The sequence below is a fragment of the Oncorhynchus mykiss genome, chromosome 24 (genome assembly GCF_013265735.2).
Source record: "Oncorhynchus mykiss isolate Arlee chromosome 24, USDA_OmykA_1.1, whole genome shotgun sequence".
NCBI classification, from domain to species: domain Eukaryota; kingdom Metazoa; phylum Chordata; class Actinopteri; order Salmoniformes; family Salmonidae; genus Oncorhynchus; species Oncorhynchus mykiss.
Window position 1 is genome coordinate 917,797 of NC_048588.1, and position 17,866 is coordinate 935,662.

At 48.8% G+C, this 17,866-nt stretch overlaps 1 protein-coding gene across 2 annotated transcripts in view; it reads left to right on the forward strand.

Annotated features, from left to right (window-relative positions):
* The window catches only part of rsrc1 (arginine/serine-rich coiled-coil 1), a 187,046-nt gene that overhangs the window by 58,117 nt on the left and 111,063 nt on the right, over window positions 1-17,866 (forward strand). For both annotated transcript variants that reach the window (XM_036962128.1, XM_036962129.1), the window contains one exon: window positions 11,004-11,040. In XM_036962128.1, coding sequence (XP_036818023.1) covers window positions 11,004-11,040 — 37 coding nt within the window. The remainder of the gene's footprint in view (window positions 1-11,003; window positions 11,041-17,866) is intronic.

The window sequence follows — 17,866 nt, forward strand, 5'->3', positions numbered from 1 at the left end:
GGGAGAACAAGGTAGATGGGGAGAACAAGGTAGATGGGGAGAGAGAGGGAGAGCGAGGTTGATGGGGAGAGAGAGGGAGAGCGAGGTAGATGGGGGAGAGAGAGGGAGAGCAAGGTAGATGTGGAGAGAGGGAGATGAGAGAGGGAGAGCGAGGTAGATGGGGAGAGAGAGGGAGAGCGAGGTAGATGTGGGAGAGCGAGGTAGATGGGGCAGAGAGAGGGAGATGGGGGAGAGCGAAGTAGATGGGGGAGAGAGAGGGAGATGGAGAGAGAGATGGGGGAGGGAGAGCGATGGAGATGGGGGAGGGAGAGCGAGGGAGATGGGGGAGGGAGAGCGAGGGAGATGGGGGAGGGAGAGCGAGGGAGATGGGGGAGGGAGAGCGAGGGAGATGGGGGAGGGAGAGCGTGGTAGATGGGGGAAAGAGAGCGAGGTAGATGGGGAGAGAGGGAGATGGGGGAGAGAGAGGGAGAGCAAGGTAGATGGGGAGAACAAGGTAGATGGGGAGAGAGAGGGAGAGCAAGGTAGATGGGGAGAGAGAGGGAGAGGGGGAGAGAGGGAGAGCAAGGTAGATGGGGAGAGCAAGGTAGATGGGGAGAGAGAGGCAGAGCAAGGTAGATGGGGAGAGAGAGGGAGAGCAAGGTAGATGGGGAGAGAGGGAGAGCAAGGTAGATGGGGAGAGAGGGAGAGCAAGGTAGATGGGGAAAGTGAGGTAGAGGGGGAGAGAGAGGGAGAGCAAGGTAGATGGGGAGAACAAGGTATATGGGGAAAGAGAGGGAGAGCGAGGTAGATGGGGAGAGAGGGAGAGCAAGGTAGATGGGGAGAGAGAGGGAGAGGGGGAGAGAGGGAGAGCAAGGTTGATGGGGAGAGCAAGGTAGATGGGGAGAGAGAGGCAGAGCAAGGTAGATGGGGAGAGAGAGGGAGAGCAAGGTAGATGGGGAGAGAGGGAGAGCAAGGTAGATGGGGAGAACAAGGTAGATGGGGAGAGAGAGGGAGAGCAAGGTAGATGGGGAGAGAGAGGGAGAGCAAGGTAGATGGGGAGAGAGAGGGAGAGGGGGAGAGAGGGAGAGCAAGGTAGATGGGGAGAGCAAGGTAGATGGGGAGAGAGAGGCAGAGCAAGGTAGATGGGGAGAGAGAGGGAGAGCAAGGTAGATTGGGAGAGAGGGAGAGCAAGGTAGATGGGGAGAACAAGGTATATGGGGAGAGAGAGGGAGAGCGAGGTAGATGGGGAGAGAGGGAGAGCAAGGTAGATGGGGAGAGAGAGGGAGAGGGGGAGAGAGGGAGAGCAAGGTTGATGGGGAGAGCAAGGTAGATGGGGAGAGAGAGGCAGAGCATGGTAGATGGGGATAGAGAGGGAGAGCAAGGTAGATGGGGAGAGAGGGAGAGCAAGGTAGATGGGGAGAGAGGGAGAGCAAGGTAGATGGGGAAAGTGAGGTAGAGGGGGAGAGAGAGGGAGAGCAAGGTAGATGGGGAAAGTGAGGTAGAGGGGGAGAGAGAGGGAGAGCAAGGTAGATGGGGAGAACAAGGTAGATGGGGAGAGAGAGGGAGAGCGAGGTAGATGGGGAGAGAGCGGGAGAGTGAGGTTGATGGGGAGAGAGCGGGAGAGCGAGGTTGATGGGGAGAGAGAGGGAGAGCGAGGTAGATGGGAAGAGAGGGAGATGGGGGAAAGTGAGGTAGAGGGGGAGAGAGAGGGAGAGCAAGGTAGATGGGGAGAGAGAGGGAGAGCAAGGTAGATGGGGAGAGAGAGGGAGAGCAAGGTAGATGGGGAGAGAGAGGCAGAGCAAGCTAGATGGGGAGAGAGAGGCAGAGCAAGGTAGATGGGGAGAGAGAGGGAGAGCAAGGTAGATGGGGAGAGAGGGAGAGCAAGGTAGATGGGGAGAGAGGGAGAGCAAGGTAGATGGGGAAAGTGAGGTAGAGGGGGAGAGAGAGGGAGAGCAAGGTAGATGGGGAGAACAAGGTAGATGGGGAGAGAGAGGGAGAGCAAGGTAAATGGGGAGAGAGAGGGAGAGCAAGGTAGATGGGGAAAGTGAGGTAGAGATGGGGAGAGAGAGGGAGAGCAAGGTAGATGGGGACAGAGAGGGAGAGCGAGGTAGATGGGGGAGAGAGCGGGAGAGCGAGGTTGATGGGGAGAGAGCGGGAGAGCGAGGTTGATGGAGAGAGAGGGAGAGCGAGGTAGATGGGGGAGAGAGGGAGAGCAAGGTAGATGGGAGAGAGGGAGATGAGGGAGAGCGAGGTAGATGGGGGAAATCGAGGTAGATGGGGAGAGCGAGGTAGTTGGGGCAGAGAGAGGGAGATGAGGGAGAGCGAAGTAGATGGGGGAGAGCAAGGGAGATGGGAGAGAGGGAGATGGGGGAGGGAGGTAGAGGGGTGAGGTAGAGCGAGGTAGATGGGGGAGGGAGAGCTAGGTAGATGGGGGAGGGAGAGCGAGGTAGATGGGGAGAGAGAAAGATTGGAGAGCAAGGTTGATGGGGAGAACAAGGTAGACGGGGAGAACAAGGTAGATGGGGAGAACAAGGTAGATGTGGAGAGAGAGGGAGAGCGAGGTTGATGGGGAGAGAGGGAGATGGGGGGAGAGAGAGGGAGAGCGAGGTAGATGGGGAGAGAGTGCAAGGTAGATGGGGAGAGAGAGGGAGAGCAAGGTAGATGGGGAGGGAGAGCGAGTTAGATGGGGAGGGAGAGCGAGTTAGATGGGGAGGGAGAGCGAGTTAGATGGGGAGGGAGAGCGAGGTAGATGGGGAGGGAGAGCGAGGTAGATGGGGAGAGAGAGGGAGAGCGAGGTAGATGGGGAGAGAGAGGGAGAGCGAGGTAGATGGGGAGAGAGAGGGAGAGCGAGGTAGATGGGGAGAGAGAGGGAGAGCGAGGTAGATGGGGAGAGAGCGAGGTAGATGGGGAGAGAGAGAGGCAGAGCAAGCTAGATGGGGAGAGAGAGGCAGAGCAAGCTAGATGGGGAGAGAGAGGCAGAGCAAGGTAGATGGGGAGAGAGGGAGAGCAAGGTAGATGGGGAGAGAGAGGGAGAGCAAGGTAGATGGGGAGAGAGGGAGAGCAAGGTAGATGGGGAGAGAGGGAGAGCAAGGTAGATGGGGAGAACAAGGTAGATGGGGAGAGAGAGGGAGAGCAAGGTAGATGGGGAAAGTGAGGGAGAGAGAGGGAGAGCAAGGTAGATGGGGAGAGAGAGGGAGAGCGAGGTAGATGGGGAGAGAGAGGGAGAGCGAGGTAGATGGGGGAGAGAGCGGGAGAGCGAGGTTGATGGGGAGAGAGCGGGAGAGCGAGGTTGATGGAGAGAGAGAGGGAGAGAGAGGTAGATGGGGGAGAGAGAGGGAGAGCAAGGTAGATGGGAGAGAGGGAGATGAGGGAGAGCGAGGTAGATGGGGCAGAGAGAGGGAGATGAGGGAGAGCGAAGTAGATGGGGAGAGAGAGGGAGATGGGAGAGAGGGAGATGGGGGAGGGAGAGGGAGGTAGAGGGGGGAGGTAGAGCGAGGTAGATGGGGGAGGGAGAGCGAGGTAGATGGGGGAGGGAGAGCGAGGTAGATGGGGGAGGGAGAGCGAGGTAGATGGGGAGAGAGAGAGATTGGAGAGCAAGGTTGATAGGGAGAACAAGGTAGACGGGGAGAACAAGGTAGGTGGGGAGAACAAGGTAGATGTGGAGAGAGAGAGCGAGGTTGATGGGTAGAGCGAGGTAGATGGGGGAGAGAGAGGGAGAGCAAGGTAGTTGGGGCAGAGAGAGGGAGATGAGGGAGAGCGAAGTAGATGGGGGAGAGAGAGGGAGATGGGAGATGGGGGAGGGAGAGCGAGGTAGATGGGGGAGGGAGAGCGAGGTAGATGGGGGAGGGAGAGCGAGGTAGATGGGGAGAGAGAGAGATTGGAGAGCAAGGTTGATGGGGAGAACAAGGTAGATGGGGAGAACAAGGTAGATGGGGAGAACAAGGTAGATGTGGAGAGAGAGGGAGAGCGAGGTTGATGGGTAGAGCGAGGTAGATGGGGGAGAGAGAGGGAGAGCAAGGTAGTTGGGGCAGAGAGAGGGAGATGAGGGAGAGCGAAGTAGATGGGGGAGAGAGAGGGAGATGGGAGAGAGGGAGGTAGAGGGGGAGGGAGAGCGAGGTAGATGGGGGAGGGAGAGCGAGGTAGATGGGGGAGGGAGAGCGAGGTAGATGGGGGAGGGAGAGCGAGGTAGATGGGGGAGGGAGAGCGAGGTAGATGGGAGAGAGAGAGATTGGAGAGCAAGGTTGATGGGGAGAACAAGGTAGACGGGGAGAACAAGGTAGACGGGGAGAACAAGGTAGATGGGGAGAACAAGGTAGATGGGGAGAACAAGGTAGATGGGGAGAACAAGGTAGATGTGGAGAGAGAGGGAGAGCGAGGTTGATGGGTAGAGCGAGGTAGATGGGGGAGAGAGAGGGAGAGCAAGGTAGATGGGGAGAGAGGGAGATGGGGGAGAGAGAGGGAGAGTGAGGTAGATGGGGAGAGAGAGCAAGGTAGATGGGAGAGAGAGGGAGAGCAAGGTAGATGGGGAGGGAGAGCGAGTTAGATGGGGAGGGAGAGCGAGGTAGATGGGGAGGGAGAGCGAGTTAGATGGGGAGGGAGAGCGAGGTAGATGGGGAGGGAGAGCGAGGTAGATGGGGAGGGAGAGCGAGGTAGATGGGGAGGGAGAGGGAGAGTGAGGTAGATGGGGAGAGAGAGGGAGAGCCAGGTAGATGGAGAGAGAGGGTGAGCCAGGTAGATGGGGAGAGAGAGGGAGAGCGAGGTAGATGGGGAGGGAGAGCGAGGTAGATGGGGAGGGAGAGCGAGGTAGATGGGGAGGGAGAGCGAGGTAGATGGGGAGGGAGAGCGAGGTAGATGGGGAGGGAGAGCGAGGTAGATGGGGAGGGAGAGCGACGTAGATGGGGAGGGAGAGCGAGGTAGATGGGGAGGGAGAGCGAGGTAGATGGGGAGGGAGAGCGAGGTAGATGGGGAGGGAGAGCGAGGTAGATGGGGAGGGAGAGCGAGGTAGATGGGGAGGGAGAGCGAGGTAGATGGGGAGGGAGAGCGAGGTAGATGGGGAGGGAGAGCGAGGTAGATGGGGAGGGAGAGCGAGTTAGATGGGGAGGGAGAGCGAGGTAGATGGGGAGGGAGAGCGAGGTAGATGGGGAGGGAGAGCGAGGTAGATGGGGAGGGAGAGCGAGGTAGATGGGGAAGAGAAAGTGTGAGCAAGGTAGATGGAGCGAGAGATGTAGATGGGGGCAAATGTTGCTGACAACCAGCTCTATCCTCCTGCTCTATCGCTCGCATGTTGATTTTGTCCACCCACACCAGACGCTATCAGGACCGTAAGTTGAAATGTCAAAACGAACTCTGAACCAACTATATTAATTTGGGGACAGGTCGAAAAGAATGAAACATTTATGGTAATTTAGCTAGCTAACTTGCTGTTGCTAGCTAATTTGTCCTGGGATATAAACATTGGGTTGTTATTTTACCTGAAATGCACAACGTCCTCTACTCTGACAATTAATCCACAGATAAAACGATAAACCAAGTTTGTTTCTAGTAATCTCTCTTCCTTCAGGCTTCTTCTTCTTCTTTGAACTTATATATTTATTTATTTAACTTATATGGCGGTTGGCAACCAACTTTAAGGTGCATTATCACCACCGACTGGAGTGTGGACCTTAGTTCATCTTTCAATCACCCACGTGGGTATATGCTCCTAAAGACCAATGAGGAGATGGATCAGGCGGGGCTTGCAGCGCGTCAAGCTTCACAAATATAACTAAATTCTATTTTAGCGCACGGCTACGCAGATGATCGTTGGCGCGAGCAGCGCGGGTGCAATGATTGAATAACATGTATGTGTACATTACTTTTGCAACGCGAGTGGTGTGGTCCTCATGTTAGACAGATCTTCAGCCTCTCAGCCCCCAGACAGACTCCTCGTCATCCCTCTCTCCCTCCAGCTGATGAATACTCCCGACATCTCCAATTTGCTAATATTGACCGACAGCAAAAGTGCCGAGCATTAAATGGAGCTCTTTCTAACGCGTTGACTTGTTTGTCCTCTTTTACTTCATTAAGTAGGGAAAAAATAATGACACTTTTTACGGGAACAAACACAGGACCAAGTTTTATTTGATTTATTTATTTGTTCCTTCGCTTTGATGCTGTTGGTTTACTGATTTTGCGAGGGCAGCATGCTCTGTTGCCGGGGTTGCCCAATTTGGCGGTGTCTTAACCGACTGAAGTGGGCAAACGCTCACCTTCGATGGCCACTGGCAAGCTGGAGAAGTGTGCTCTTCACGGATGAATCCCCGTTTCAATTGTACCGGACAGATGGCAGACGGAGTATATGGCGTCGTGTGGGTGAGTGGTTTGCTGATGTCAACATTGTGAACAGAGTGCCCCGTGGTGGGGTTATGGTATGGGCAGGCATAAGCTACACAATGGCATTTTATCAATGGCCATTTGAATTCACAGAGATACGTGACGGGATCCTGAGGCCCATTTTCATGCCATTCATCGGATGCCATCACCTCATGTTTCAGCATGACAATGCAGAGCCATGTCGCGAGGATCTGTGCAGGAATCCTGGAATCTGAAAATGTCCCTGTTTCTTCCATGGCCTGCGTACTCACCAGGCATGTCACCCGTTGAGCATGTTTTGGATGCTCTAGATCGACGTGTACGACAGCGTGTTCCAGTTCCCACCAATATCCAGTTACTTCGCACAGCCATTGAAGAGTGGCACAACATTCCACAGACCACAGTCAACAGCCTGATCTATGCGAAGGAGATGGGTCACACTGCATGAGGCAAATGGTGGCCAAACCAGATATTGACTGTTATTCTGATCCATACTCCAACTTTTTTCTTAAGGTACTGTATCTGTGACAAACAGATGGATATCTGTATTCCCAGTCATGTGAAATCCATAGGTTAGGGCCTAATGAATTAATTTCAATTTGACTGGTTTACTGTTTTGAACTGTAACTCAGGAAAATCATTGAAGTTGTTGCGTTTTATATTTTTGTTCAGCGTAGTTATTGTGTGTGGCTCACGACTAATGTAGACGGGCTCATAAATAAGCTATTCAACCATATAAGAATATCTGCATGTTATTAGTGTCCCACAGTGTTGCAAAATTCCATTAACTTATCCAGAAATAACTGAAGAACCGGGATTTCTGGAAAACCTGGGAATTATGAGAAAGGTACCTGAATTTGCAACCCTAGTATGTCATACTGTGTGTGTGTTACGGTGGTGTGGCTGTGCCTGATTTAGTTTTACCTAAAGGGGAGGTGATGTTACAAGGTCACCCCTATACTATGTCTCACTGATCGTTATTAAAATAACATTAAACAAACCACTATGAAACATTCGAGACCGGTCAGAGCTCGTGCAGGGTGGAGTCCATAGTGCCAACACCTACCTCCCGCTCTGTCTTTCCAACACTCACTCTTTCTTTCTCTCCTATGTCTCCTTTCCTTCTCATCCTCCTCATCTGTCTCTCTTTCTTTCTATTCTCTCTCTCTCTCTCTCTCTCTCTCTCTCTTTTCCTCTCTTCCTCTCCTCTCCTCTAGTTTGCCTCCTGTGCATGTAGAACCAGCCACTTCCATCTCGGCGGCCCTGTGTTACACCAACATTACTATTATCTGCGCTGCCTCAAATACAAATTGGATGAACAGCCCCTGACACTTTTTCAATATTATTACATTAAACCAAGTGGATTTTGATTGATAACCTAATATTGGGCTAATGCAAAACATAAATCATGGCAGGTATATTAATTATTTAATATTGCAGGCCTAATTCAGAAATCGATGCGGCTGCGTTGAAGGCAGAGAGAGAGGGGGGGGGGCAGAGGGATGGAGGGAGACGGGGATGGATAGATGGATGGAGTGGTGAGGGAGGGAGGGAGGGAGGGAGAGGGAGGGAGAGGGAGAGAGAGGGAGAGAGAGGGAGAGAGAGGGAGAGAGAGAGAGAGAGAGAGAGAGAGAGAGAGAGAGAGAGAGAGAGAGAGAGAGAGAGAGAGAGAGAGAGAGAGATTAGAAAAAGAGATGGAGAGTGTTAAAGGGCCCTGTGTGAGTCCTCCTCTCTCTGTGTACTGCTTGTTCTGTATTCATTTGCCAATAACATGATCCTTCTGTCTTGTGTTTCCCTCTGGCCTAGAGGCCTCTAATGGAATGAGCTGTCCCTTCGGTCCTGGGATGGGGGGGGGGGGGGTATTGATGAAGTCATGACAGCACTAGCCATTGAGAGGGGGAGGGAGAGAGACTATGCCTCGAGATACAGTAGATAGACAGCGAGAGGGACAGATATGGAGGGGGAAAGAGCGAGGAGAGAGTAGGAAGACAATGAGAGTGTGGGAGCATAATTTAACTGCGGCCCCAGCTCTTGCTACATGTAAAATTGTTTCCCGTTAATTGCGCTTCATTAGGGGATTACAGCACACTGTCACCGTGGTAACAAATGTCTGCCTGTTTCTTTCCTCCCAGGCAGCTCATGTATAATAAATGCGGGCAGTGTGTTACGGTCAATGTAATGTAATAAAAACTAGATGACGGTTTTCTTAAGTGTTGACATACAGGCTCAGCCTGTGACTGGTGCAGGAATGAACAACTCGACTGAATTTTATTTTTGTTGTGGAGGAGATGAGAAATCGCAGATTAGCTTTGTGCCACTTGGGGGGGGGGTGGTATCGGGGTACCATCGTGATAATTAGGAGAAAGGTGGTTAGGGACATAGGTATGGGGGAGGGGGGGCAACAGGGTGGCAGAGAGAGAGAGAGGAGAGATTTGATTGAGTTTCCCTGCCAAGACGGCTAGTGGTAATTTTAGAAATGGTGTAGATTTACACTGTGATGCTGCTGGCTACATTAGGAGCTGAAGTCTGTCGATAAGCCTCTCTGTCTCTCTCTCCTCTCTCTCTCTCCCCCTCGGTCCCTGTCTTTCGCTCTTTCTCTCTCTCTCACACGTGCACACACTCGCATGAGCACGCACGCACACAAACCGAAAGGCCTGCCATGGCCAGCGTATGGGTTGTCAGCAGAGACGGGGGCAGTGCGGGGGAGGAGAGGGAGGGGGGAACTGTTTGCTTTCTCTTGATCTTTTGATTTCCTCTGCTACAATTTTGAAATGTGCCAAAAATGCATCTATTATTTACTGCCAATTTGCTCTTTTAAATCGACTGTTCACCCCCCTCCTCCTCTCTCCATTCGGTGGATGCTGCTTCACTGATAATAATAATAATGCATACATTTTTATTAATTATTCCTCGGTAATAAGCACACCGTTTTCCCTTCTGTAGTGATAGGGTTATTAGCATGGCAAAGTTCAGGAGACGTCAGGGCAACACACACTCACACGGTCTGTCTGTCTGTCTGTCTGTGTGTCTGTGTGTGTGTTGGTCGATGACTTTCTGGGAGACACAAAAGGGGGAGGCTCCATGCATACTGACTCACTCACCCACTCGCAGGACCAATTTTGGTCATGGTTGCATCCCAATGGCATCCTTATCCCTTTATAGTGCGCTACTTTTGACGTGCATTTTAAAGGGAGTAGGGTGCCATTTGGGACACTGACTGTAATATTGATAGAGAACTGGGAGCGGCATAGGGGGAATTAGATCAAAGATTGTCTATTATATTGACAAGATATTTGAGTGACCACACAACAATGGAAATGCATGTCCTCATAAATGGAAGTCAGGCTGGAAGAGGCATAGAGGTAGATAGACAGGCCATAGAGGTAGATAGAGCACCCATCATTGTATCTGTGCCATTATAGTGTCTTTGACAGCATGGGCTGTGCGACTGAGGATTTGTCCATTTTAAAGTAGTAAATGTTCTTCTTCATTGGCTGATTGCTCCCATCTCATAGGAATCCCCACCCAGTTGACTACTTTTAAAATGGTGGAAGCCCTGAATTCCAATGTCCATGCTATACGGGTTATATCCATGATGAGTCCTCTATCTATCTCTATGACAACGGGCACAACTCCGATATAAAGTTGTTCTTGGGTATGTTGCCGAAATACCACTCATATCAGTGCATTCCTAACAACCTAACCATTACGGAACTTCTATTCGATCAAATAAGCCTCACATAGAAAAATAGCGCTTATTTGTTTCGATGACCAAATTTGGCACTGTCGTTGACCTCCATACAAAAATTCCGTGCTTCGTGGACAGATTTTAGGCGGAGTAAAACCTCTCGCTTCGTCTCTTCCTCTCTGACTGGATGTAGGGTGTTTGCTAACTTGTGCTTGCCCTTGTTCACTTGCAGTTGTCTTTTCTTACTCGCACGGATTTTGCTGATAGCCACTTTATTGAGGAAAGTTGACTTGTTATGACTATGATATGTGGTTGTCTTACACCGCTACCTTAAGTCGAATGCACTGACTGTAAGTCGCTCTGGATAAGTGCCTTTGCTCAATGGCCAGAATGTAGCCTGTAAATGTTCAAACAGATGAGATCAGGGGAAAGGGACAATTTCATGGAAAGTTACCTGTAACCAGCTGAGTATCATGTCTTGTACAGCAATTACTATACCTTCAGAATACACGCGCGCACACACACACACACACACACACACACACACACACACACACACACACACACACACACACACACACACACACACAGAGTATTATCTTTATCCTAATGGTATCACATTTTGGTTGCCCAGAGCGACTGTTTGTTCCCTGTGTGTGTGTGTGTGTTCCCTCTCTAACACTCTGTATTGAAATGATAGCACCGTCTCTGACAGAGAAAGACAGGCCTCCTTTGAAATGCTTCTCCCTTTAAAACACCAAATGAACAACACCCCTTGATAAACAGCAATTATGAACATTACACCGGTGATGGAAAAAGGGGGTTGGGGGGGCGGGGTTAGGAGTGGGGTGTGTGTGCGCGTGTGTGTGTCTGTGCACGTGCGTGCGCATGCCTGTTGTAGCTTTTGTGTGATCCCTTTTTTATATTTAAAGAGTCGTAGCCCACACTTTATTTAACGAGGAGGAAATGTGTTCTTGTGTTGCAGGGACAGCACCTGCATCAAAGCAGCATTAGAACATCTGGTAAGTTCTAATTCCTGCTCCCTCACTATCCCCCTCGCTGTTCACAGCCATCTTTGATATCTGCATCCCAAATGAACATGCATCGGAATGGGCTTTGAATACCTCGAGCTGACAGATAGAGAGGGAAGGAGGGATGTAGTCAGGTAGGGGGGGTCACTCCCCCAGGACCTCTGGTTGTCCCCCCCTCCCCTCCCACCCTTCTCTGTTTTTTTTTCGGTCTCCCTTGGTCTTTTTGTTATGTTTTAAATTACTCTTTGATGTGGGGTTGAAATGTGTGCGGGAGGGGAGAGAGACTGACATTTTTTCGCCCTCTTGACGTTGGTGATGACTTGATGAGGCACATTTAACTCGGTCTCCCCTCTCTCTCTCACACACACACACACACACACACACACACACACACACACACACACACACACACACACACACACACACACACACAACACACTCCAATGTACCTTTCTACACATTTCATCAGTTATCTCATTGAATGTCTCTGCGTTTTACATATTTTGGCAGTACTTCCTTGGTACCTATCCTTTTCTCTCTTCCCCTCGTTCTCTCTACTTTCTCTGTTTTCTCTGTTTTCTCTCTCTCTCTCTCTCTCTCTCATATGAAGTATATACATGGGGCCGCTCCGGTGCGTCAGTCGGGCCCCCTGAAAAAGACCCCTGGGACGGTTCTGAAAATTTTATGACCAACATCTCTGGGATTCTTCTGTTCTCTCTCTATTACCGGGGTCAGAGTGCCATGCAACAAAGTGAAAAGGTTTTCCTCTCTTTTTTGGGTGGGAACGAACATCAGATTCCAGGTGCCTTTTTTTCTCCATTTTCCTGATGATGGTGGGATGAATAATAGAAATAGGTCAAAGGGGGTGATGGCACTCTGGATGTAAAGCCAGTCAGAGTCAACTCCCTTAGCCTAGAGTAGCCGTGCTCCCTGCATACTAAACTAAACTCTACGCAAATTACCCACAATATGAAACGTAAATGTTTTTTTTCTCAACGACCCCCAGCACCACGACCTAGATTCTAGGATTTACAGATGATTTAGGGAAGCAAACAAACTTTAGCGGCATTGCTAATCATAAAACAAGTGCCCTCAAATTCAGCCATGCAAATTTACATATTCCCTAATTCTTTGTGTTTTTAAATGTTTTTTTTAAATGGTTTTGTGATAGTACAGTGACGAGGAGACAGGAAAGGTAGAATGATTAGTCAGAAGGGATTTGAACTGGTTAGCTTAGGCTTGGAGTACACAGGCCACATCCCTAATTCTGTTGGTTGGTTCATGGTGCATGTCTGTGTGTGTACAGTTTGTGTATGGTCTGTGTACTTATTGTGGTGTTGTGTCAGACACTCAGCCCTCCCAACTAGTTGAGGACACTAGCTCACTTGAGAGAGAAGAATGGAGGGAGAGATACATTGAGAGAGGGAATGGGATGGAAGGAAAGAGAGGGAGAGGGAGGGCGAGACAGTGAGGGAGGGAGAGAGAGACGGTGAGGGGTGAGAGATGAAGAAAAGAGGAAGCGAGAGAGATGGATAGACGGTGAGGGAGAGATGGAGAAAGATAACAGTTGGCAACACCATGTAACAGAGTGTAGACTGGAGAGGGTGGTGGACTAAAAACTCCAAGAAGATTTTATTTACTTCATCGGTAATATCCTCTGTTTTCCTTCACCTGCCTCTACACCCTACCTTCTGCAGTGAGAAGTTATGAGTCCCGCTCCTCTGACTGAACGGGAAAATCAGCAGAGAGGAGGACGAGCAGGTGGGGGGGGGGGGGGGGCGCAGACAGGGAGGTGGTCATTGATTTACTACTCTATAAAAGGACTGTGTGAATTATTCAAAAGAAGATTACATGCATAAACAGCAGGAATCAATATGGTCGTTCCCCAAATGGCACCCTGTTCACTTTATAGTGCACTGCTTTTGACCAGGGATTCCCTATGAGCCCTAGTCAAAAGCAGTGTTAAGCAGGGCACTATATAGGGAATAGGGTCAATTGGGGATGCCGCCTCTGTGTAGGCACTTTTGCATTTAGGTAAACAGGAGGTAGCTAGCTATATATTCCTAATGTAAAGACCAGGCTGTCTCTGGTTGGCTTGGCTGGACAGAACTCCGCTATATGGCTGATGGATTGGGCTGCATAGACCTCACAGATCTCTCTGTTTTCAAAAGGCAATGCTATGTCATACAAACACATGCATGCGCACACACACACACACACACACACACACACACACACACAATTAGCACCAACTGTATCTTATCCTTTTTTTCTAGACCACCAGAGTGGTTTGCCCGTATGACGGCATTACTTTGAAGAGCTCTAACGGCTTATTGACCACAATGGGACCACAGTAGGATCACAATAAGAGCACAGTGGGACGTCAGGCCTCTGGTAATCAGACCTGTAGAGTCCAGCCCCAGATGCTGGAGGATAATCTGTCTTTAGAGGTGGTGGGGGCGAGGCTCTCAGCAGTCGGTCAGTCAGACTCCCTCTTGACCCTGACCCAGAGGTCAGAGGCCATGGTGAGCTGGACCTAACCCCCAAGAGGGCAGGGATGGAGACAGCCACAGCCTGGCTGTTTGGGTGTGGGGTGTCTGTGCGTGCGTGCGCACAGCCGCACACACATGTTTTTGGAGTTAGCCATAAAAAAGGTTTTCTCCACAGTATCGTGGTGTGTGTGTGAACAAACTCCAGCAATGCTACAGTGTTTGTGTTTTAGTTGACCTTTTAATGCCAGAGCCTGATTTTTAAGACACTAATCATCACACGCACGTGTGTTCTGCTTGTATGTGCAACTGTATTTCAGTTCCATTTCCTGCTGGATATTTGAAATATATGTGAATATTGAATGTGTGTGTGGCTTATTTATGTTGGGTGTTTATGTACATGGGTAGATTGTGCTCCAGTCGTCAGGAAAGCCGGGATGTGTGGAAGTATCTGATTACGATTCGGGACAGAGGGCAGTAAATAAAATCCTGTCCCCTTGGTGAGGGGGTGGGGGTTTGGTGTTATAGCACCCTTTGGCACCCCCCTCTAAATGTACCCCCATGAACAACAATTTATCATCCCCTCAAGATGTATCACTGTTAAGAGAAGAGCAGATGGTCATGTCCAAAATGATTGGCACCCTCCATAAAGATGACCAAAAAGACTGTATAAAATAAATCACACAAATACTTAGCTATATTTTACGCAAAAACAAAATGGGAACATTATATTATTTTATACTAATACAATTGCTGAGAGAAAGAGATTTTGTTTATCAAGTGATAAAACAAATTCTCTGAAGGATATGGGTCAAAGGATAGCAGATACCCATAGACTTGCAGTCACTGCAAGCAGAGATGAAAAAATGCTATCCACGAGTTCATCTGACTCTGGGTCTCTTTGCCCTTTAAACTCTTGTTTCCTCAGCTCTTTGTTGTCTTCTGGGCTCTGTGTGGAGGTTCAACTCTGATCAGGCCCTACGAGAGGCTATAGATGATGCACCCAAGTACACCAAACCAACCACCAGGATCACAGTCTTCTTCCAAACACTGCCAGAAACACATCCAGATCTAGCTGGGGCAAGAGGACCACTATAGGAAGCCGTATCTTGAATGCATGTGGTCCTTGTTCCCTTTCTTTAGAGCAGGGATGGGCAACTACAGTCCTCTGGGGCCTGGTTCGTGTCACTCTTTTGCCCCAGGCCCAGCTAACACACCTGACTCCAATAATTAACTAATCATGATCTTCAGTTTAGAATGCAATTAGTTTAATCAGCTGGGCTTGCTAGGGATGGGGAAAAAGTGTGAGACCACCGAGGACTGGAGTTGCCCATCCCGGCTTTAGAGTGAATCAGAAGAGACTCTCTGTGATGAAAGAAAAGATGAATGTACGTCCGCTTTATCCCCAACAGTCATCAGTTTTTTTTGTTTTATGTGCCAAGTGACAGGAAGTTGTATGCGGAGTGGGAGTAAGTGGCGACACGCATGCATGCATTCACGTTTTCCCTCTGTTATAGGGACTTTTCCCACTCCAGTCAAAGGACTTTTTCCCTAATTTACAAGAACTTTCACCCTCTGGTCTAAGGACTTTCACCCTCTGGTCTAAGGACTTTCGCCCTCTGGTCTAAGGACTTTCGCCCTATGGTCTTATGAAATCCCAATGGCCCAGGGCAATGAAGGGGACATATTTTCTATCTTCTGTTATTTTTTGGCCTATAACCCCTCACTAGTATCGCATCTATTTAAGTTCAGAATTAAAGCTGCAATATGTAACTTTATGGACAACCTGACCCGATTCACATAGAAATCTGAGTTATAGATATGTCATTCTCATGGAAAGTCTAAAAAGCGGTAGATCTGTTCTTTGTGCGCTATGTCTATACTTCCCGTTCTTAAGTTTTATTTTTGCATCTTTTACTTGTGGTTTTATACACCAGCTTCAAACAGATGAAAATACAATATTTTTGGTTATTGAAAAGATATTTCACAGAGGTTTAGATGGTATAATGATTCTCTACACTATACTTGCTTGTCTTGTCACATAAAGTAACATTTTGTTTGTCTGTTTCCGTCAAAGTACCCACTGTTTTTGTTTATCAATACACACCACTCCGCCCAAATCAGAATTCATTTCCAGTTTTGAATATTATTAAGTTAAGACAAAATATATTACTGTGCACCTTGATTCCTTTGCGATGAAGAGATGCTCAGTGTTTGACAGAGCCGTGTTTTGTTACGCCACCAGTCGCAGCCGGTGCAATAATTAGGTTCGCAATTAGTGCTGTGGTATGGGGTTTGTCTTATTTGTTTGGTTTAGTTTGTGGTGGTGTTATTTTGTCTGAATGAATGTGATCAGTAGGAATGAGGAGAGAAGAGTGCCAACGTTAATTGCTCCCAGTGCTCTGCCTTAGTTTCTGTTTTTACACACGTGGGTGTGGGTGTACGCGTGTTCGCAAGCGCACACGCCACCATCCAAATCCCCCCCCACACACACACACACACAGAGGCTTGAGTCCCAGGTGACAGGCACACACAGCGTGGCTCTGTGTACTAGTCCTGGGAGAGAGCTGACTGGTGCTAATCATCCCAGATGCACAGCTGCTTAAAGAGGAGAAGTGGATAAAAGAGTCAGATCAATCAATACATAAAACATCAGATTCATCAGGATTACTGCTTCAATCAGCACTTAGTTAGCTCAGTTTATTCACATGCTGGGGAGAGGGTATTAAGGATTTGGGGTAGGATTGGGTAAATGTTTCTGTATGTGTGTTTATATGTTTGGGTGGGGTGTAGGATCAAATAATGTATGGTTTTAGGTAGAGTCCATAGTTAGTGTACAGTAGAACCATGTTGTGCTGTGGACTTCATTCCAGGCTTGAGGAATCCCTCTTCTTGGGATGTTGTGTCATGGTCCCCTGGAGGTTTTTTCTAGTTCCTGTTTTTTTCCATGGACGTCTTGGGAAGCCGTGTCTGGAGGTTTTTGTCATCTGATGGGCCCCAGCACACTCGCACCCTAGTTTCATTACACATAACCCCTTGTTACTGTTGCCAAGCCCATCAAGGCGCTGATTGGTGAACCACTGATCCATTCACAGCTCTTTGTCAGTTGGCAATGTTAGGGACACCCACACACAAACAGTGCTTTTAACATAGTGTCTTCGGAAAGTATTCAGACCCCTTGACTTTTTCCACATTTTTGTTAGGTTACAGCCTTATTCAAAAATACATTCAATTGTTTGTTTATTCTAATCAATCCATACACAATACCCTATAATGACAAAGCAAAAACAGTTTTTTAGAAATGTTTAAATATCACATTTACGTAGGTTTTTAAATTTTTTTTATTTCACCTTTATTTAACCAGGTAGGCCAGTTGAGAACAAGTTGTCATTTACAATTGCGACCTGGACAAGGTAAAGCAAAGCAGTGTGACAATAAACAACAACACAGAGTTACACGTGGGATAAACAAAAGTACAGTCAATAACACAATCTAAAAATCTATTTACAATGTGTGCAAATGGAGTAAGGAGGTAAGGCAATAAATAGGCCATAGTAGCGAAGTAATTACAATTTAGCAAATTAACACTGGAGTGATAGATGTGCAGATGACGATGTGCAAGTAGAAGTACTGGTGTGCAAAAGAGCAACAAAAAAAAGTTAATGAAAACCATATGGGGATGATGTAGGTAGTTGGATGGGCTATTTACAGATGGGCTATTTACAGGAGCTTTACCTAGCAAAGACTTATAGATGACCTGGAGCCAGTGGGTCTGGCGACGAATATGTAGCGATGGCCAGCCGATGAGAGCATACAGGTCGCAGTGGTGGCTGGTATATGGGGCTTTGGTGACAAAACGGATGGCACTGTGATAGACTGCTATTTTGTAAATGACATCGCCGAAGTCGGGGATCGGTAGGATAGTCAGTTTTACGAGGGTATGTTTGGCAGTGTGAGTGAAGGAGGCTTTGTTGCGAAATAGGAAACCAATTCTAGATTTCATTTTGGATTGGAGATGCTTAATATGAGTCTGGAAGGAGAGTTTACAGTCTAGCCAGACACCTAGGTATTTGTAGTTATCCACATAGTCAGAACCGTCCAGAGTGGTGATGCTAGTCGGGTGGGCAGGTGCGAGCAGCGATCGGTTGAAGAGCATGCATTTAGTTTTACTAGTGTTTAAGAGCAGTTGGAGGCCACGAAAGGAGTTTTGTATGGCATTGAAGCTTGTTTTGGAGGTTTGTTATCACAGTGTCCAAAGAAGGGCAAGATGTATACAGAATTGTGTCGTCAGCGTAGAGGTGGATCAAGGAATCACCCACTGCAAGAGC